Source organism: Piliocolobus tephrosceles, chromosome 1 (assembly GCF_002776525.5).
Source record: "Piliocolobus tephrosceles isolate RC106 chromosome 1, ASM277652v3, whole genome shotgun sequence".
Classification (NCBI taxonomy): Eukaryota; Metazoa; Chordata; class Mammalia; order Primates; family Cercopithecidae; genus Piliocolobus; species Piliocolobus tephrosceles.
In genome coordinates, this window is record NC_045434.1 from 66,867,113 (window position 1) to 66,890,344 (window position 23,232).

At 37.3% G+C, this 23,232-nt stretch overlaps 1 protein-coding gene across 5 annotated transcripts in view; it reads left to right on the plus strand.

The window, feature by feature from the left end:
* The window catches only part of SYT14 (synaptotagmin 14), a 229,296-nt gene that overhangs the window by 132,299 nt on the left and 73,765 nt on the right, over positions 1-23,232 (plus strand). For all 5 annotated transcript variants that reach the window (XM_023198350.1, XM_023198345.2, XM_023198346.3 and 2 more), the window contains 2 exons: positions 15,844-16,115; positions 21,573-22,022. In XM_023198350.1, coding sequence (XP_023054118.1) covers positions 15,844-16,115; positions 21,573-22,022 — 722 coding nt within the window. The remainder of the gene's footprint in view (positions 1-15,843; positions 16,116-21,572; positions 22,023-23,232) is intronic.

A 23,232-nucleotide genomic window follows, 5' to 3' on the forward strand; every position in this document is an offset into this window, starting at 1 on the left:
TTATAAAGAAAACAGGTTTAATTGGCTCATGGTTCTGTAGGCTGTACAGGAAGTATAGCAGCTTCTGCTTCTGGGGAGGCCACAGGAAACTTACACAATTATGGCAGAGGAAATATAGGGAGCCAGCACTTCACATAGCTGGAGCAGGAGGAAGAGAGAGAGTGGGCAGGTACTACACACTTCTAAACAACCAAATCTCACGATAACTCACTCACTATCACGAGAACACCACCAAGGGGATGGTGCTAACTCATTCATGAGAACTCCACCCCCATGATTCAGATCCCTTCTCCAACACTGGGGATTACAATTCAACGTGAGATTTGGGTGGGGACACAGCCAAACCGTATCAGTGGTTTTTTGTTACTGGTTTCTTTCACTTAGTCTAGTGTTTTGAAGGTTCTTCCTTGTTGTAGAATTTCTTTTTATTGCTGTGTTAGGCCATTCTTGTGTTGCCATAAGGAAATACCTGAGACTGGGTAATTTATAAAGAAATGAGGTTTAACTACCTTACAGTTCTGTAGTTCCAATAAGCATGATGCCAGCATCTTCTCAGCTTCTGGAGAGGCTTCAGGGAGCTTTTACTCATGGTGGAAGGCAAAGTGGGAACCAGCACTTTACATGGTGAAAGCAGGAGCAAGAGAGAGTCAGTGGGGGGGAGGTGCCACACACTTAAAACAACCAGATCTCAGGAGTACTCACTCACTGTGACACAGACAGCCCCGAGCCACGAGGGATCCACCCCATCACCCAAACGTCTGCTACCAGGCCCCACCTCCAACATTGGGGATTGCATCTCAGCATGAGATTTGGTGGGGGCAAATATCCAAACCATATCAATTGCCAAATAGTATTATATTGTATAGATGTACCACATTTTGTTCATCAGTTCATCACTTGATGAAGGTCATTTGGGTTCTTTTCTACCTTTTGGCTACTATATGAGTAATGCTTATGTGAATATGTGTACAAAAAAATAATTGCGTGGATACATTTTTTATTTCTTCTGAGTAAATACAAATGTACAAGTCAAATTGCTGGGTCATATTGTAACTAATTTTCGAATTTTGATAAGTGTTTTTTGAAATGGTTGTACCACTGTACATTTCTATCTGCAATTTATGAAAATTCCTGTTTTTTCATACCTTCCAATACTTACTATTGTCTATATTCTTATCATAGATATATTAATGGGGTATAAAGTGGTATCTGACTGTGATTTGGGGGAAATGTTTTAAAATAAAGAATTAAATACTGTGTTAACTGCTATGGAAACTAGATGCAGAACAGTGCCACAGAGGAAGGGATTGTTAGACCAGAAAAGGTTTTATACTAGAACTGAAGTCTTGGACATTGAAAACAAAGGATATCTCCATGTTGATGCTGGAAACAAAGAATATTATAGCAAACGCCACTGAAGCATAAAAATATGCGTCTATTTCAGGGAACTGTAAATGGCCTGACAGGGTTGGTACAGTGATTTGATAATTTCATGTGGATGAAATCAGTTTAGTAAGTCTTCACAAACACTAAAAAAGTGATTTGCCATGAAGAATACTTAGGAAAAGCAAATTGTATTTCTTATAAAATATGGTTATTACACATACTAAGGATATTACTTAATTACTCTTTTACCCCCATAATTTAAGACATATACTTTTAAAATGTATTTATGGTGTGGGTCCTGGTTCAAGAGTTTGAAATTCACAGGTCTAGAGTACACATTGAAAGACAAAAAAGATGTGAAACACTTAAAACAGCCTAACACAGCACATTACCCTAGTGTGTACTGTAGAAATATCAAGTATGTCAGAAAAAATTTTCATTGACCGTCTGTGAATAATATGATACATGTATGAATTTTTTTTTTTTTTTTTTTTTTTTTTTGAGACAGGGTCTCACTCTGTCGCCTATACTGGAGTGCAGTGATGTTATCATGGTTCACTGTAGCCTTGACTTCTCAGGCTCAAGTGATTCTCCCACCTCAGCTTCCCCAGTAATTGGGACTACAGGATTATGTGCCACTATGTCTGGCTATTTTTTTTTTCAATCTTTTTGTAGAAATGGCATTTCACCGTGTTTCCCAGCCTAGTCTTGGACACATGAGCTCAAGTGATCAGCCCGTCTTAGCCTCTAAGTGCTGGGATTATAGGCGTGAGCCTCTGTGCCCAGCATGTATGAATCCTTTAAAGCTATGGTATTATAACACTTTTTTAATCATTTTTTTTTAACCTGAGTAGATGCCTTATAAAACTATCTAGATCATTGTTTCTCAACCTTTTTTCATTATTGCTTCCCTACAGAGATCATTTCAATTTAATTTAAATAAATCAATTAAATTAATTTGAAAATAATCTCTACATAATAGGGTACTATGGTCACTATTTGTGTGATGGGTTCAATAGAAGCCCAAATCTCACCGTCACACAATATAACAATTATATAACTATAATGGTTACAGTTATATCCATGTGACAAACCTTCACATGTGCCCCCTGAGTCTTAAAAAAATTCTACCTAACAAGAGAAGATAAATACGAAGGAATAAGTTTTTGTCAGGTAGGGTTATGTTTTGGTAAGCCATAAAACATAATAGTGAAGATATTTTTTCCCATCACTCCAAAAACCAATTGTAGCTCACTGGGGTGTGACATTGTCTGAGTTGAGAATGCATGATCTAGCTTATTCCTATTTTATTTAAAATTAGAAGATTTGAAATTTCTACCGCAGCCCATGAAGAAGTAACTGCTAAAGGACTTGCTTTCCTGCCATAAATAATTAGAACACTCGGAAAAAAAAAGTAAGGAAAAACTATTTTGAGTCATTGGACAGTAGGCAGGGCAGGGATATGATCCATGAGTGAAAGCAAATGAATGAGGAAATACCTGTGAAGGCCCCAGCTTATTACTTAGAGACAATTTTGTGATTTTTAATGTGATATAGAATAATCACAACTGAAGAGAGAAACCTATGGCCTCAGCCTCATGAGCATCATGAACTACCCAACTATATTAACCTGCACTTAATTACACCTAGTTCCAAAGCACTTCATAAAACAAAATAAACAATATCATAGTAATCCTATAATCATAATAGCACTGTAGTTTGTAGGAAGTTTGAATTAAAACCTGGCAAGCATATGATAGTGAAACATCTCGAAAGTTTTGATTAAAGATGAGTATGATTAAGCATAAGAATTAGAGATTCATTTGGAAAAATCTCATGCTGAACTCAATTGTGGAAATTCCTTGATGCTATTTGTAGAGAGAAAAGTTAATGTTAAATGTTAAGATTTTCAGTTTCTATTTGACAGCAGCAGAAATTCAGTTTAAGGAGCAAAGCAAAGCAGTTGAGTAAATATAGTTGTTAGAATATTTAGAAGTGTTTTCCATGTGAGAAAGAATTACACTTGGACTATGTGGGGTTAAATTTTAGAAATCATGATATTGGGTACATTTTTGAGTTTTAAATCGTATTGGAAATGTAAACATTTTCAAGCCATAGAGCCATTCTAGGTGACATCAGTCTTCCAGTCTTTCTCCTCCCAAGTCTATACATTGAACCAAAACATTGGCAGCTAGGAATTAATGGAGACCAACCATTATTCTAAGCAAACTTGAAAACCAAATAGACTACTAGGAATTCTATCCACCGAGGTTTTCCTTCTCTATTATCTTCCAAGGCCACCTCTGAAAAGTACTGGAATACCAGAACATTTTGCTTCTGTTGGTGTTGGTGTATCACTAGATACAATTGTTTTACTCAGTTAGCTAATCATGATATATTCCCCATGAGGCTATGAGTGTAGATAAGCAAGAGAAAACAGGCATAACTATAATACCTACCTATCCCTTAGAGCCTACTTAGTCTGATAATTATCATCCAATATATGCCAACTTTCCTTAAAGATGGTTTGCAGCAGACATCCTCAGCTTTATAGCTAAGAGATCACATGTCATCTGTCTCATACTGGACAAGTTGGACCACATCGCTACCTAGTGTTCGTTGGTCTTCCATATAGGCGCTGTTTGATACTAATAGTAGACCAAGAGCCATTTCTCAAAACAGAAATGCTTTTCACTTTACTTGCTGATGTGAGTATGATCTTGTTTTAGAGCTCTAAGGGTCAAGAAATGAGAGGCAGTGAGTTGATTTTTCACTAGAGAAATAGATGTACTGAATAAGATTTTACTGGTAGAAAGTTGGTAGCTATGCATGCAGTCTGGTTTTTTCTTTTTTTGAGATGGATTCTCACTCAGTCACCCAAACTGGAGTGCAGTGGCATGATCTCGCCTGACTGCAACTTCCACCTCCTGGGTTCAAGAGATCTTCCCACTTTACCCTCCCAAGCAGTTGGAATTGTAGGCGTGTGCTACCATGCCCAGCTGATTTTTGGGGTTTTTTGTATTTTTAGTAGAGATAGGGCCTCACTATGTTGGCCAGGCTGGTCTCAAACTCCTAACCTCAAGTGATCCACCCACCTTGGCCTCCCAAAGTGCTGGGATCACACCATGCCCAGCTGAGTAATGGATTATTTCAAATCAACAGGAAAATAAGCTAATCAAAGATTAGACTTTCAAGGCATGACACAAAAATAATCTGAACTTTGTTTTTTCTAATAAAATGTATCTGAAGATGCAAAAGAAGATTATTTATATATTTATTTTATAACAGGGTCACGCTCTGTGGCTCAGGCTGGAGTGTAGTGGCACAATCGTAGCTCATTGCAGCCTCAATCTCCTGGGCTCAAATGATCCTCTTTTAGTAGCTGCAGTTAACAGGCATGTGCCACAATGCTCAGCTAATTTTTATTTTTTATTTTTTTTCTTGAGACAGGGTCTCACTCTGTTGCCCAGGCTGGAGTGTAGTGGTGTGATCATGGCTCACTGCTGTCTTGACCTCCTGGGCTCAAGTGATCCTCCCACCTCAGCCTCCTGAGTAGCTGGGACCATAGACACACGTCACCACCCCTGGCTAATTTTGTATTTTTTTGTAGAGATGAACTTTCGCCATATTGCGCAGGCTAGTTTTGAACTCCAGGGCTCAAGCTGTCAGTCCAGCTTGGCCTCTCAAAGTTCTAGAATTACAAGTGTGAGCCATTGCACCTGGTCAAATTTTTAATTTTTTTATAGAGACAGAATCTCACTATGTTCCCCAGGCTGGTCTAGAACTCTTGGTCTCAAGCAGTCCTCCCGCCTTGGCCTTCTAAAATGTTGGAATTACAGACGTGAGTCACCATGCCTGGCCTAGAAGATAATTTTTAAAAAGCTGTAGGCCTCCACAGCAATGTTACCATCAGGGCTTCCCAATGGTATTTTTTAGCGCCATTACCAACAACAGACATTTTAGCACCACTTGGTTTGCTGGGTCTCAAAGGTCAGGCATAGAGCTTCCTCTACTGTATCCTCAATCATCTGGAGAGACTTATCTTGCTCTGCATGCTACTAAAAGCTATTAGCTTTTTAGTTTACCTTATAAATGGATAAGAACTATATATTAAAATGTGGAATGTGCTGCTTTCAAAGTGTAAAGAGGCCAACAAAGCTTTTTGTCTCCTTAGCAGGAAACAGACAAGGAATATAAATTCTCTTTGACTTTGGGAGGAATATTCTTATCATATGCATGGATCCTTGGAAACATTATTGACATGGCAAGCCCATGTAGTTTCGTAGGATTTAGTTCTTGATTCTATCTCACATGTAATCTTACCAAGGCACTTCATCTCTCAACTCTTCTACTCTCCTGGTCATAATAGCTTGCTGTCATCAGAGCAAGCTTGATCCTTCAAGGAAAAGTAGTATGGAATATTGAGGCAGCCAAGGTTTCTGCAGAGTAGATCGTGGCATAGAACAAGAATTCTTTTTTTTTTTTTTTTTTTGAGACGGAGTCTCGCTCTGTCGCCCAGGCTGGAGTGCAGTGGCCGGATCTCAGCTCACTGCAAGCTCCGCCTCCCGGGTTTACGCCATTCTCCTGCCTCAGCCTCCCGAGTAGCTGAGACTACAGGCGCCTGCCACCTTGCCCGGCTAGTTTTTTGTATTTTTTTAGTAGAGACGGGGTTTCACTGTGTTAGCCAGGATGGTCTCTATCTCCTGACCTCATGATCCGCCCGTCTCGGCCTCCCAAAGTGCTGGGATTACAGGCGTGAGCCACCGTGCCCGGCCAGAACAAGAATTCTTAAAGCAGGTCAAAACAGGTCACCTGTCCTTGCCAGGTGAAGACAACCTGTTAACTTTTGTTCTTTTTGGATAAATACAAAGGAAAAGAGCATTTATAGGTTAAAGCTGCATATCAGATACCAGGGCTGTCTTAAATTGCTCAATAAGAAGACTCCATCTGGAGCGGCAACTGCAGTTGAAGTCATCTTCTAATTAAGTTTATGATAATCTGCCATCATTTTTCAAGCCTACTAATTTTTGCAGTAGACAAACTAGTGAAAGTATTTGTCAAACCTGCAATTCTTTTCCATCTCCAATGGTAGACTAGTCTCTGCCTTTCTTTTGAGATGCCGTGTTAATGGAGAAAGGAAGCTCTGTTGGTTTTCAGCTGTCCTTTCCTGTACCATGTAGGCACTGCCTGGAATGCCAAAGTTTGGATTCCACCAATTGCTAAGAATATACATTCTAATTATAAGCCCAAGAACTAGAAAAATAACAATGTCATTTCTTAGCATTATCCTTAGGTATTTAATGTTATCTAATGCTATTATATGTGAGATTTTTAAAATTTTTGCTTTCTAATTGATCATTGAGTGTAGAAATTCAATTCATTTTTTAAAATACTGATCACATAGCCAGTGACCTTGCTAAATTTACCAACTCTTAATAGATTATCTCTAAATTATTTTGAGTTTTCTGTATCACAGTCATTATCTGAGAGTAATGACAGTTGTTTTTCTCTTTCCAATCATTTTATATCTTCTTTTTCTTACCTTACTGCCCTGGCTAGGACCTTTAATTCGTTGTTGAATAGAAGTGATAACAGGCATCCTTGTCCTTCCTGATCTCAGAAGTCAAACTTTCAACATTTCACCATTAAATATGATGTTTGCTTTAGGACTTTCATGGATACCCTTTAGGAGATAAAGGAAATTGCCTTCTATTCCTAGTGTGCTGAGAGATTTTATCATGAATGGATAATGAATTTTATCAAATGCTTTTAGTAAGTCTTTTACAATTATCATATTGCTTTTTATGTTTATTCTTTCAGTGCAGTAAATTAGATTGATTAGTTCTTAAATGTTACATCTACCTTGCATGTATAGAATAACTGCATTCCAAATAGATTGTGACATGGTACCCTGTTTACATAACTCTGGGTTAGATTTGCTAATGTTTTGTATAGATTTTTTGTATCTATGTTCACAGGAGAGATTGGTTTATACTTTTTCTTTCTTGTAAGATACTTTTTGGGTCCTGATGTCAAGGTTATTATGGCCTTATAAAATAAGAAGTATTCCCTCTTTTTTGTATCATCTGAAAAATTTTATGTAAAATTGGTATTTTTCCCTTCTTTAAATAATAAATTCACCAGTGACGCTCTCTCTGGTCCTGGAATTTTCTTTATTGTGGAGGTTTTAAAATAAGGATTCAATATCTGTAATAGATAAAAGATTATATAATTTCCTGTTTCATCATGGGTTCATTTTGACAGATTGTGGAGTTATTTTGTAGCGGTATCCTCTATTTTATTAGAGATATTCTTCATTGCATTTTATCAGGTAGGGTACAATTTTGATTTGTCCTGTTTCTCATAATGTTCACTTTGATCTCTAGTTTGAGCTGGTATCTACCAGGCTTCTCCACTGTAAAGTTACCCTTCGTAAAGTATTTTGTAGGAAGATACTTTGTAATTATGTACATATCCTATTCCTCAAAAAATTTTCATTTATTCATATATTTATTTATATCTATATGGACTCATAGTTTTCTCATTTATTCAATGAGCAATAATCAGTTACTGTGTTTATTTTGAGCTCAGATGGTTAGTGGTCAGTGGGATCACTGTCAAGCTGATTTCTTTGTCCTTTTAACATATCCCCATCAGTCTTTGAACATCTCCTGACTTTCAATACACAAACTTTTCTAGGCTCATCATGTACTTTACCTGGCCTCACCCTGGAATTAGCCATTTCTTTAAAGAATCCTGGTTCCTTTTAGTGGATAATAGATTTAGAAGCCAAGACCCAGGCGCTCAGTGGACTCACTGCTGTCGAGGTGGTGGTGGTCACAAACCTCCTCAGTGAGCAAAGCTAGGATATTTATGTATGGGTGTATGTGCAAATATGTGCACACATATATGCACATTTGCACTAATAACTTCTATCTATGTATTTTTAAACTATGAGTTTATGTGGATTGTCCAATTCCAATGCAACGCCATGGAATTTGTTTTAGTTTTTTCCTTTTTCATATTTGTAACTCCCTTTTCCATCAGTAAGAAACCTGGCTGCCATTAACCTTAATATATTTATTATTTCATTAGTCTGCACACATGTCCTCCCATCTCCCTGCACACATGCGCCCTTCACTCTGTTTGAGTTCTGGTATCTCATGCTGCCTTTCACACTTGTGGGTGTCCTCATGAGCAGCTGAGCATGGGCTCTGATACCTGAGGTCAGCTTGCCCCACATTGGGTGCCCTCATCATCCTTTCTAGACCCTGACTTCCTGCTTGAGTTTTAGCACCATGGTCCAGGACTCCCCCTTACTCCACATAGTTGCCCTCTTCACCCCACTTCGCCAGCCTCACACTGGACACCCTGTCCATGCTGCTTAGGCTGTAGTTTCCTGATAGGCCACCTGTCTGTACAGATGCGCACCTGACCCTGCTCGTGCTCTGATGTTCTTCACCAGATACCCCTGTGTGTGGCACCCTCTTCACCCTCCTGGGTTTTCACAGCCCACCCCAGTCACCTGGCTCTATGGCCCTGATACTTCTCATTCTCTGACTTCACATTAGGTTGCTCTCCTTCCTCAATGCGAACACACTTGTTATCTTGTTTGGGCTCTGTTGCCCCAGGCCAGGCTGCCCTCCCATGAGGAGCTTCCTTATCCTGCCAAGGCTCTGACTCCCCTCACTGGGCTTTTCTCACCTGCTTGGGCTTCAGCATGCTCTGTAGGACTGCCCCCATGTATGTGTGCTGTCTTTACCCTACTTTACACCTCAGTCTGGTCACTTTCTGAATTGAAAACCCTTCTCACCTGCCCTTGGGTTCTGACACTGTATGTTTGACTGACTCCACTCCCCAGTATGGACATGGACACCCTTCTTTCATCTCACTGGGGCCTAGGCCTCAAGATACCACACTGGGCTGGACATCTTCCCACTTGGGCTCTAACATGTGGCTCTGTATCGCTGTGACTTCCTTTGCCACCATCAATGCCGCCCTCTGCCTTCCTCTGCCCCACTCAGTGGCTTTAGGGCTGAAATTTTCAGAACGAGAACAAAGGGGAAATTTCTGTCTTTAATGTCTGTGGGATTTGAAATGATGTCTTCTTTTTATTCCTGGTATTCATAGTTTATGTAATCTCTCTTTTTTCTGGACTCATCTCTTCTAGTAGTTTATCAATTTTATTTGTGTTTGCAATGAATTTTATTTTGATGCTTTGTTATATGCTTGGTTTTTTATTTAATTTCTGCTCTATTATTTCATCCCTTCTACTTTCTTTGGATTTAATTTGCTATTTTTATTAACTTCATTTTTTTACAATGAATTTTTTTTTTTTAAATTATACTTTAAGTTCTAGGACATATGTGCAGAACGTGCAAGTTTGTTACATAGGTATACATGTGCCAGGTGGTTTGCTGCACCCATCAACCCGTCATCTACATTAGGTATTTCTCCTAATGCTATCCCTCCCCTAGCTTCCCACCCACCAACAGGCCCCGGTGTTGTTCCCCTCCCTGTGCCCATATGTTCTCATTGTTCAACTCCCACTTACGAGTGAGAACATGCGGTGTTTGGTTTTCTGTTCCTGTATTAGCTTGCTGAGAATGATGGTTTCAAAGGATTATAAATCATTCTACTGTAAAGACACTAGCACACGTATGTTTATTGCAGCACTATTCACAATAGCAAAGACTTGGAACCAATCCAAATGCCCATCTATGAGAGACTGGATAAAGAAAATGTGGCACATATACACCATGGAATACTATGCAGCCATAAAAAAGAATGAGTTCATGTCCTTTGTGTGGATATGGATGAAGCTGGAAACTATCATTCTTATTTTTGTTAACTTCTTGAAGTGGATTCTTAGACCGTTGTTTTTTAGCCTCCCACCTCTCCCCAATATTTTATGCTCAGACCTGTACATTTCTTTCTAAGCACAGATTAACCACATTCTACAAGTAGTTGTGTAGATCATTTTCATTATCATTCTCTTCAGGATATTTATTTTTTATTTTTTTATTATACTTTAAGTTCTGGGATACATGTGCAGAATGTGCAGGTTTGTTACATAGGTATACACGTGCCATGGTGGTTTACTGCAACCATCAACCCATCATCTACATTAGGTATTTCTCTTAATGCTATCCCTCCCCCAGCTTCCCACCCCCCGACATGCCTGTGTGTGATGTTCCCCTCCCTGTGTCCATGTGTTCTCACTGTTCAACTCCCACTTGTGAGTGAGAACATGTGGTGTTTGGTTTTCTGTTCCTGTGTTAGTTTGCTGAGAATGATGGTTTCCAGCTTCATCCATGGCCCTGCAAAGGACATGAACTCATCCTTTTTAATGGCTGCATAGTATTCCATGGTGTATTTGTGCCACATTTTCTTAATCCGGTCTATCACTGATGGGCATTTGGGTTGGTTCCAAGGCTTTGCTATTGTGAACAGTGCTTCAGTAAACATATGTGTGCATGTGTCTTTATAGTAGAATGATTTGTAATCCTTTGGCTGTATACCCAGTAATGGGATGGCTGGGTCAAATGGTATTTCTGGTTCTAGATCCTTGAGGAATCGCCACACTGTCTTCCACAATGGTTGAACTAATTTACACTCCCACCAACAGCGTAAAAGCATTCCTATTTTTCCACAACCTCTCCAGCATCTGTTGTTTTCTGACTTTTTAATGATCTCTATCTTCAGGATATTTCTAATTTATATTGTGATTTCTTCTTTGATCCATGGATTATTTTGAAGTATGTTTTAATCTCTAGTTATTTTCATTTACATTTCTGTACATTTTCGTTATAGTTTTGTTTCTGATTTCTAGTTTAATTCTGTAGTGGTCATGTCACCAATGGATGTCTTGACTGTGAGTCGTCCACATTCTTGGTGTTTTGAACAAAGTATTGGACAAAATGCACAAACAAAGCAACAAAAAAAATGAAGCAATGAACTCATAGATTTATGCTAACATAGATTTAAGCATAGTGAAACAAAATTACACTCCACAGAGCAGCCCAAGAGCACTGGCTACAGAATTTTCTGTGGTTTAAATACCCTCTAACGGTTTCCCATTGGTTACTTGGCTACCTCCTATGTAATGAAGGACTGACCTGTGACCAGTCTGATTGGTTGGAGGAGGTGACCAATCAGAGGCTGAAGTGAAGTTACAGAGTTACCGGTGAAGACTTGGCTGGTCACCAGTCTGACTGTGGGAGGGGACCAATCAGAGGTACTTCCCATTTTTCATCTGCCACACAGTGCAAAGGGAGTAGCCTCTGATCCTTTTGTTACTTGGGTGTGGAGAGCTGGGGTTTTACTTTTGATTCAGTTCTGGGAAGTCAGCACAGCCTTAGGTTTCCTGCCTTCAGACTTTATTCTTCTGCCTCGTTTAGAAAACATTCTCTTCATGCTTCCAATTTGTGAAATGTATTGAGACTTAATTTATTGCCCAGCATATAATCAATTTTGTCAGATTTCCACAGGCACTTGAAAAAAAAAGAATTCTGCAGTTGTTGAATATACATCTTTTTTTTTAGAGCTGTGGTTCTCACAACTGTTTTAAAAGATAAGAACCACAGGTCATATTCCGTGTGTGCGTACATGCTATTTTTTCTATGGTAAGAAAATACTTCATCTTGTTTTGCAGGTGCCATGCCATATGCAGTTGGTAAATTAAAATGCTTAAAATATATCCATGCCTAAATCCTTTTATAGATATGTTATTTATATAAAAATAGGGGTATGAAATTAGGTAATAAAGCAAGAACTGAAGTAATAGGAGGGCATCGTCACGTGGTGTTTGATAGTTCCATAGAAATTTCTTCTTAAGGTTGATATTTACAGTGTAATTTAACAATAATAATATAAATTTTGTTACTTTATAAAATTATTTAAAAATTTTTCTTATATCAATTACATTTAAGCCAACTCTTAGTACACTATGTAGACTAAAAAGAGATTGCAAACATTTAAAAAGGAGGGATCTTCATAGCTATATTTTTTAATGAAGTTTTTATTCCACCTACATTTGTGTGTTCTACACTTTAAAAAAATAAAATGCAAAAATAAAGTGAAAAGTAAAGATAAAAGTGTGGTGTTACTATTTTCAAAACTTGAAGGATATGGTGTGGCTAAAATAAATTTTATATATTCACAGCTTTAATGTTGTTTCTCTCAAATCCAGAAAACAGTAGTGAAGTCTACCCATTGAGCCCACTTAACATCTTTATATATCACAAACCCGTTTTGTGTAACTTGTGCTTTGGTCTCTGGAGCAAGAGTTACACTAAATCTAAAGTAGCATCAGATGCCTGGAGCTCAGCTGTGATAATTCACTTAGTCGGCCCACAGCTAGGCAGGGACCTAATATAAAAAAGCAAACCAAAGGAAATAAGGTATAACATTATTACCAGACCGAAATTATCCTGTGCTGGCATATCAAAAGGAACCTCAGAAAAGGATTGTTATATTGAGGAAAACTATAACCACAGACAGAAAAAAAATACTCTGATCAAGAAAACAGGCCCGGCACAGTGCCTTATACCTGTAATCCCAACACCTTGGGATGCCAAGGGAGATTGCTTGAGCCCAGGAATTCAGGACCAGCCTGGGCAACATGGCAAGACCCTGTCTCTACAAACAGTTTTTAAAATTAGCCAGGTATGGTGGCACATGCCTATAGTTCCAGCTACTTGGGAGGCTGAGGAGGGGGGATCACTTGAGCCTGGGAGGTCAAGACTGCAGTGAGCCATGTTCACTGGATCATGAACTGGATCATGTTTGTTTTGTAACCAACATTCTTTCTCTTTCATCCTCCCTCCTGGATCCTACATTGTTTAGGCATCTACTCTCCTCCACATAGGTACGAAGAGTGAAGCTGGCCCCATCCCCAGCTTCAAATTTTGATGGCTTCTGATTAATTTAAGACAATTATGGTCATCCCATTTCTTCTACCAGTGATGGGTTTAGGAATAGACATGTGACCCCAGGTCTGTGTATTGAGATCTGTGAGGCAATATGCTCAAGACTTCTAGGAAAGATCATCTCTCTTCTAAGAAAAAAGGTATAGGAGTAGATGGTGTGCTGACTCCCAAAACCACTTAAGTTGGAAAATTTTTAATTGACTTCATGTTACAGTATTTAGGTATTACCCTTTAATTCGGTGGCTAATTAAATATGCACTTTTAAAGGGGCAGAGGATGTCAGTTTAATGATTGATAAACTTTGTCTTATCCCTTGAGAATATATTCTTGATATATTGATAAGAAACAGCAGAAAATCCAAATATTGTTGTTTTTTCTTTTTCTTTAACAAATAGGGATTTGTCTCAGCCATCAAGTTTGGAGGTAGGTATTTAGTGATGTTTCAGATACCTGGACTTTCCATTTTCCTGCTTCTGCCTTCCTAGCTTTCATTCTCGTACTTACCACTGTATGGTCACAAGGTAGCTGCTACTCCTCCAAGAAGGAAGCAGGGGAAAGGCAAAGGGACAAAGGGGCATGCTAGTAGAGTCTGGCTGCTTTTATCAGGAAAACAAAACTTTCCTGGAAGGTTCACTCTGAAATCTGCTTAGATCTCATTGGCCACTCCTAATCGGAATGCTGCTTAGGAGAAAAAGAGGTTATGGATGGAGTCAAATCAGTCTGCCAGTGGTGGCAGCCACACATACTTCCCCACCCCACATATATGGATCAAGCTAATTAACCGCCTAAAACCACTTGTCTCTTTACTATTCTGTAATTCTGTGGGTTATTTTGCTATGACTTGCAACATGTCTAATCTGTCTTCTTGAATTTAGCTTCAACTATATTAATTCAGCCACTTTTTTACTTTTTGCTTATGTTATAAACTAAAGTTAGTACAGCCGGCCCTCCATGTATGTGGATTCTGCATCTGTGAATTCAGCCAACCTCAGATGGAAAATATTTGAAAAAATGTGTGGTTTCATCTGTACCAAACATATCAGACTTTTTCTTATTATTTCCCAAACAATACAGTATTACAACATTTACATAGCATTCATATTGTGTTAGATATTGTAAGTAACATCGAGATGATTTAAAGTATGTGGGAGGATGTACTTAGGTTATATGTAAATACTACACCATTTTGTAACAGGTACTTGAGCATTTTTGCATTTTGGTATTTGAGAGGGAATGGTGGGGTTAGAACCAGTTCCCCACATATACTGAGAGATGACTCTGTGGATAGACTATTAGACTCACTAGGTAAGACATTTAGCTTTATTTTTTTTTCAAAATTGGGGCCTCTGAGCAAATATGTAAATTTGTGCTACATTTGTGCAAATTATTATTTTTCATTTGAACCAAGCATTATGGTAATTTTTAAATGAAGCTTATAGTTCTTATGTAACTTTTTATCTTAGGAAGAACAGAGGAACTATTGAATATTTGAACTGAACTCCATAACAATGATAATACAAACTACTGTTTCAGGGTCCCTTGAGAAAAGAGATGCACAGTTCATTAAAAGAAAAAAGATCAGTGTTTACATTTAATGTTTAGTATTGCATTCAGAATTTATCTACAAATACTTAGCTGTTCTTAAATTATGTACTGGGCTCTATTTCCCTCCTGTCCCCAACTCTGTCCTTGTTCACAGATACATTTATTCTCAATCACTGAGATAAATAATTGAGGTAAAAATTAAAAGGATAATTTTAGAGTGAAAGAAAATGTGATTTCATATTAACTGCTAGAGGTAGAGATGTCTACTATAGGCAAGATGGAGTCATAATTTACAAAGAATACAGACACAGATGTAGAGTGGGATAGAGTGCCATTATAATGGAGAAGAGACAGAACACAGCCTCCAATCTTTGCTGATTGATGGATGTTAGCAAACAGGGAATGGGCCTGATTCACAGTGCACCTCATTTTAGGATTCTGGATCCAGGACAGATGTAGAAAAACATTTCTGACACCGCCAGCTGAATGCTAGTTTAAGTTCATCTCAGTAACTGAAGAACATAGGTGAGTTCTTGTTGAACACAGTTGAAGAACAAGCAGAGATATTATGTTTGTTTTTCCAACCATATTTGTATTGCTTTGACCCTAGGGTGGCCACAGATCACAGGGTAACAGATGAAGTATGTATACATCAGGATTGTTTTGAGAGAGACAAATAAATACACTGTTTAACTAATACTTATCACTCCCTCATTTTTATGATATGTAATAGGATCTTTCTTTATATATGACTTTTATTTTTCCTAATCTTATTATGCAGGAGGTGAGGAGTGGGAAACCGGATTATTCTATTTGTGCCTCTGAACTAGGGAAGAAGAGAAGTCATTAGTAAATCTAACAGTTACGTTGCCATCAGTTTTTTGATCCAGTTTTCAAAAGTTATTTATAGTTATTGTGTATAACACTATACTGTGTGTTGAGGCTAATTGGAAACAGTGACCAGATTCTTAATCATTATCAGGAAACTGCATTCAGAGAATGAGAAGAACACCCCCGCTGGATGAATTGCAGCCACCACCATATCAGGATGACAGTGGTTCTCCCCATCTGTCATGTACACCCTCAGAAATTGGGGACAGTAAATGTGAATTTTCCCACTGCAGCAACAGTCCAAGATGCTCATATAACAAGTGCCCAAGTGAAGGAAGCACAGGTCATGAAATAGAAAGTTTTCATAATAAAGGATATGAAGAAGATGTTCCAAGTGACAGCACTGCAGTCCTGAGCCCTGAAGTAAGTAAAAGCACATAGAAGTTTGAAAATGAATGTTATTTGGAGGATAATTATCCTGTGCTTCTCCTCTTGGTAAGAAGAATTGATTTTATCACTATCTTATTCCTTTGTAACTTATAGTACCAGTATCCATCCTTAATCTAATCTTTATCCAACAAACTTATCAGGAATGTCCCAACTAGTCTTCAACTGCCCCCACTCCCCAACCCCAAGCCCCACCATCAAAGGAAGATGGGTACCTACAGATGTTTTTTTTTTTTTAACACTTTGTATAAAACATTCTAGAATAATTGATTTTATCATTTATTTCATCTTGAGGCTACTATTTGTATTATTTTATTTTATTTTGGAGTTTTTTTTTACTATTAGGAGGTTACTCAGTGTTTCACAAGTCTTTCATAATCTTACTGTATTTTCATATCATAGAAAATACAAGGGATAAATGATGATCAGCTTTACTAATGAAATTTCAATCCATGGCTTCATGCATTCAGAGTGGCTGGTTAGTTGGGCTTTAAGTTTACTTACCGTTTTGGAGCAAATGTGAAAATGACAACAAAGATAATTTTGTGGCCGTTTTGAAGTATTACTGTATTCTAAAAAGAATTTGTTTGAATGTTTCTGTCATAATGAAAACAATAAAGGCAATCTAGAGGTTTTATAATTTAGTATTTAGATTTACTTTCAAGTTTTTTTGTTTTTGTTTTTGAGACAGGGTCTCGCTCTGTCACTCAGAACAGAGTGTAGTGGCGCAATCACAGCTCACTGCAGCTTCCTCCCACCTCAGCTTCCCAAGTAACTGATACTACAGGTGTGTACCACCACACCCACAAATTTTTTAATTTTTTTGTAGAGACAGGGTTTCACTATATTGCCGAGGCTGGTCTCAAATTCCTGGGCTCAAACAGTCTTCCTGCTTCAGCCTCCCAAAGTGCTGGGTTTGCAGGCATGAGCCATTGCACCCAGCCTACTTAAAAGTTTTAGATTGCAAGTTTTTACTGCTTTTGTTCCAGACAACATTCAGTAATACTGAAATATGTCCATATTCTTACCAGACGAATTTTCAGATCTGCTGCCAAAATTAAATAATAGATGTAGTTTCCTAATACCCAGAACAATTAAGCTATGGATAGAATTTCCTTAATTTTAAGTTTTTCTTTTATAATTGTTAAAAATACCTTGTATCTGTTATTGCTTTTTTAGTATTTCTAGTATTACAGTATCTGACCTAGAAGAAAATTGTACATTGATATTTTAAGTTTAATATATCGTTATTTTATTATTTTTCATGATGTATGTTTCTTTGTGTTCCATTACCTAAACAAATTTGAGACAACTGTTTTGTAGCTTTGTAAACTACATATACAGCTCACAAGTTAACAGTGAAGCCTGGATTGTGGGATTAATAAACAACAACAATAATACTATCACCACTGTGTCAGGAATTTTGCTATGAGCTTTATGTAGTCTGCTCATTTAATTCTAACAACCACATCTTTAGGAAGTTATTATTTCCATTTTATAAATGAAAACATTAAGAGTCAGAGAGCTAAACAATTTGACTAAGTACAAGCAGCTCTTAAATAGTGGAACTACAGTTCAAACCCAGGTCTTTCTGACTGCCAAAACGGTGCTCTTTACAACTATATTGTCTTTTTTCATCCAAAACGTTGTGTGAGAAATTACTTTGATTCAGTGGTACCCTCCAAACATTACCAGGCAAACTCTCTCAGAGGACTAAAGGACCAAAGTAAGATGCTCAAATTATGTGTGTGTGTGTGAGAGAGAGAGAGAGAGAGAGAGCGTGTGTGTGTTTTAATCCATTTCACATACAAAGCAAGAAGTAAGAGGAGCTAGATGAAATCAGAAATCCGTTAACACACCTAGGGATAAGCTGCAAGTGGGTATAGGTAGCAAGACCACATTGTGTGAGTCCTGGTTTATGCAGTGCCCATACATCCTATCTCACTGTCTCTTTTCCATCAGCATTCCTATTTATGATGTAACAAGGACCAGAGTTGAGATTTGAACAAGAGCACCAAGAGCCAACAGCACACACTTATTTGTTTTGTGGGAGAGATATAGTTATACTCCTGGCCGTCACTTAAACTTGTCAGTTAGCCTGCTAGGCAGTTGTAGGTTTTATCTGCATTTCTTAAGTAGAGGACATGCGTGACAGAGCTGTCAGCCCAGAGGCTGCATGATCGTGGCTTGTGCATTTCATCCCTTTCTATAGGTAACATTCATTTGATCCATCATATTTTCTATTTAATCTTTCTTTGGCATATAAGTTATTAACTATTTGTATTTAATATCTTATGAATTCTGCCTATGTCTCACAAGCTGCTTCTTAACTCACTATCTATAGTTATCACACACTGTGAGTTTTGTCCGTATTTCAGAAGCTGCTAACTTGCTGTCTGTAACCACTTCTTTGGAATTTCCTCCATCCTGCTTATTTTTATGTCTTCTATGGTAGCATTGAATGTACTCAAACAATATAGCAAATGCACATTACAGAAATATTTAGATGTGAATGGTGATAGCCTATGCTAATGTAAAATTCACTTTTGTGGTTTTTCAAGTTTATTTTGCATCCTTATAATAGATATTATGTGTCAGATAGAAAATTCTCACTTTTCTCTTGGTTTAATCCAGGCTGTAGTTATCTTAGAGCCTATCCACATACATGATTAAACTGAGAGAGGAGAGAAGGTTCAGAAGAATTTCATGGGAAGGAGTTTATAAACGCTGTTGATGACCTATTGCTATCTAAATAAAGTTTTTTTTAAAACTTTATTTTTAAAGTTTTAAGGTCCAGATACCTTGAAAGGAAGGATCGTTTGCTTATTGCCTATTTTCAGAATACAAATAATGTCTTTTATCTGTAAATGTTCCACCCTTTCAACACTGGGTTTCGCAAGAATTGTTGGCATGTTTGAAAAAAAAAGAAAAAACAATCAGGGAGGCACCAAGAGAAACAAAGTTGAAAAATAGCTATCTAGGACCTGATAAACATTTTTATTGCCTGAAAATCTTAGCTGTCATGATGCTGTTTTAGAAAATCTTTAATTGAAATACCAAAACCATGTAATTAATAATCTTTTAATTACCAGTTATAAAGTAGTATACATTAAAACGTTTTGCTCTAAACTGTAACTTTTAGTAGAATAAGAATATGTTTTGATTTTCTCATACTACATTAAAAACTGAATTCTCTTATGGGAATTTATTCCTTCCCCCCAAGTATTGTTCTTCTGTTGTTTTTTTCCCCCATACATTATACCAACTAGCATGTAAGATTTATAAGACCAAGGACTAACTGGGCATGGTGACTCTACACCTGCAATCCCAGCACTTTGGGAAGCCAAGGCAGGAGGGTTACTTGAGCCCAAGAGTTTGAGACCAGCCTGGGTAACATAGTAAGACTTTTGTCTCTACTACAAATCAGAAAATTTAGCCAAGTGTGGTGGTGTGTGCCTGTGGTTCCAGCTATTCAGGAGGCTGAGGCAGGAGGATTACTTGAGCATGGGAGGCCAAGGCTGCAGTGAGCTGTGATTGTGCAATTGCACTCTAGCCTGGTTGACAAAGCAAGACTGTGTGTCAAAAAAAAAAGAAAATTAAGGACTCATGTCTTTTTAGTTCTCTCTGCAGAAAGAAGCACTCTCCCGACCTAAAATAGGGCTTGGCACATAGTAGGTACAGTAGTTACAGTACATGTTAAGGTGCTACAACAAAAAGACCCCTCAGCCCCCACCAAATACAATGGCTAAGGAACACAGAAACTTATTTCTCTTTTGTTTAACAACAGTGCAGGGTGAGCAGGGGGCTTTGCTCTATGAGATTATTCAGGGACCCAGTTCCTTCTCTTCTGTTGCTCTGCCTTGCCCTAGGGTATTGTCCTAGTCCACATGGTCTGAGCAGACCCACACATCCTGACTGTATATCTGCTTGTGAGAAGAGTGAGACAGAGAGTGGAGAGCAAGTAATTTCTTATATAAACCTGATCTGGATGTTTCACACATAAATTATTTTTGCCTCCCATTGGCCGAAGCTGAGTCATGTAGTCATATGAACTATAATAGAGGCACTGAAGTATAGTCTTTTATGGACAATGTTTTTTCTTTTCTTTTTTTTTTTTTTTTTACACAAAGTCTCACTCTGTCACTGAGACTGGAGTCCACTGGCATGATCTTGGCTCACTGCAACCTCTGCCTCCCTGGCTCGAGCGATTCTCCTGCCTCACCCACCTGAGTAGCTGGGACTACAGGCACCTACCATCCATACCCAGTTAAGTTTTGTATTTTTAGTAGAGATGGGGTTTCACCATGTTGGCCAGGCTGGTCTCAAACTCCTGACCTCAAGTGATCTGCCCGCCTCGGCTCCCCAAATCTTGTGGGTCGTATTTCTAGCTAACACTCAGGAAGATTTTGTTTTGTTTTGTTTTGTTTTGTTTTGTTTTGTTTTGTTTTGTAAATGGAAAAAGAGAAGACGGAGATTCAGTAGTATTCACTGCCACTCAAAGTTTAGAAAATTTAAAAAATTTATTAAATTGGCCCACATTTTGAAATGAGAATTATTTAAGATTTATTAAAATACTTGAAGAGGCAGAGTGGTATAGTTGAAAGGTCAGAGACCTAGGTTTGACGTTGGTAACTAGCTAAAACCGCTATTACATTCTAGATAGATAGACTGGCAGGAATTTGAGACAATTATAGGAAAAATGGTTATAATTTCTTTTAATTTCATAATTAAAATGTACCATTTCAGCCTTTCTTGAACTTTTAAAATGTGTGTTCTGTCATTTTAAATAGTCATTAACGTTAGAAAATAATGTGTTTTTAATTGTGGTTAGAAATTGAAGTAAATATAGTCTATGTTATGGAAAGTAAATATTTGCTGAGATTTTGAGACCTTTATTTATGCTTTCACATTTCCATTGATTTTTAAGTCTAAATATCTTTATATTTTATTACAGATTGGGGTGTTTTAGAACAAACTCTGAAAACGGAGCCAAATTTTTCAATAGCATTATACTTTTACTTATGTTCTGTTCCTCTGCAGCCTGATACTGTGCTGTCAATGGCATTGTTTATAACATTGAAAGTAAAATGTAGTAGTTTTCTACAAAAGGAGCAGATATACCCACTAAAGGATGTATTTTAAATTATCGTTTATAAAAACATACATCACACTTTCTCAGAATTGTAATGGTGAATATTAAATTCTAAACGTGTCTTTATTATCATAAGTTTTGAGTTTAACTTAACTGCTTATAATAATCTCACCCTATAGGGTTGCTTTTGGTTGTAGTTGACTATTAATTGTTATTGTATTACTTTCTTTGTGGCAGAATTGTTTTCACATCTTCCTTCTAAAGAAACATCAAGTATTTATTGACATGCTAGGTTAAATAATTGAGTTAAAAACTCTAACATTTAAATTTTCTTTTCTTAGGATATGTCAGCTCAAGGATCATCATCACAGCTTCCTAAACCTTTTGATCCTGAGCCAGAAGCTAAATATGGCACACTGGATGTGACTTTTGACTATGACTCACAAGAACAGAAGCTTCTGGTAACAGTGACAGCTGTCACAGACATCCCAACGTATAACAGGACAGGTGGCAACTCATGGCAAGTACACCTTGTTCTTCTACCTATAAAGAAACAGAGAGCAAAAACCAGCATCCAGAGAGGACCATGCCCTGTCTTCACAGAAACATTTAAATTTAATCATGTTGAATCTGAGATGATTGGAAATTATGCAGTTCGGTTTAGACTGTATGGTGTACATCGCATGAAAAAAGAAAAGATTGTGGGGGAAAAGATTTTTTATTTAACAAAATTGAATCTTCAAGGGAAAATGTCATTGCCTGTGATATTGGAACCTTCTTACAATCATTCTGTGAGTATCTCATCAAATGGCCTGAATACAGTTTATGTTCATGGTTTATAGTGTGCACAATTTTAAAAATCTTTAATCAAGCCAACAAGTTTGTCAGTCTATTTTTTAACATAGTAATCATGCCTTTTCAAAAATATCTAAGCCCTGGATAGATAGATATACTTTTTCTTACCTAAAAAAATTGCCCTTGAAGATAATTTGTGATTTATGTCTTTTATTTTATCCTTCACAGAGTTTTGGCCCAGGGTTTTACATGTTTGTTTTTTTGTTGAACATTTATTAAATGTTTGATTATGAAGTCATCCAAACTCCTTATAGAATTTTTTTTCCAGGTTAAAATTAGGCAATGCATTCAGAAGTATCAGCCCCATATATTATTTGCTATATGGCAGAAAGGATTTGCCCTTTCAGAATATGTACTGCTCCCTAGATCATGACTGGATATGTTTCCAGAACTTCTGTGAAATTATTTTAAAGTTTCAAAATAAATCTGGCCTCAGTAGACTTTCTACCCTTTTTAAACAGATTGTGAAGTATTTCAAGAGAACCCTTAAGCTTAGTACTTTGAGCTAGTTCTCTCTTTTCTCTTTTTGTCCTCCAGATGATAATCACATATAAATCTCTCTCTCTGTCTTCATATTTTAAAGTAAATTCCCACAAGGCATTGCAAATCACAGGAGAGAAATGTCTGCACTGTTTATTTAAACCAGGGAGATACATTATGCCACATTTAGATTATGAAAAACTCTGTGATATGCTATAAGTCTGCATTACGGTTTATATTTATTCCTCTCTGTTATTTTGAAAACAAAGCATTTTAAAAATATAAATATACAGATTTTAGAATAGATTTATATTTTAAAATAAAGGTATACTATTTTAGTGTTGTTTTAAGCTTTTAAATGTGTAAGCTTCAGTCCAAGTAGTTTAGGGTCTCGTTGCATTTACACCAGGCAACATTTTATGTTGTAGGAACTTCATTCACAGTCAGACCATACCAGTTTAACTAAATGATTTCAATGTCTTTAAGTACAAAATGATGATGGTAAATATAGTATATTCATATGGGTTTCTAGGATAAGAATTAATATCTTTTGGGAAAATTGATAACTTGTTATCCTTTTAAATTTTCAGAATTATCATTTTGGGGAAATGCCTTTTTAAAATAATAGCAGCAGCTTATAAGAGGGGAGAAAAAAGAGTGCAGGCA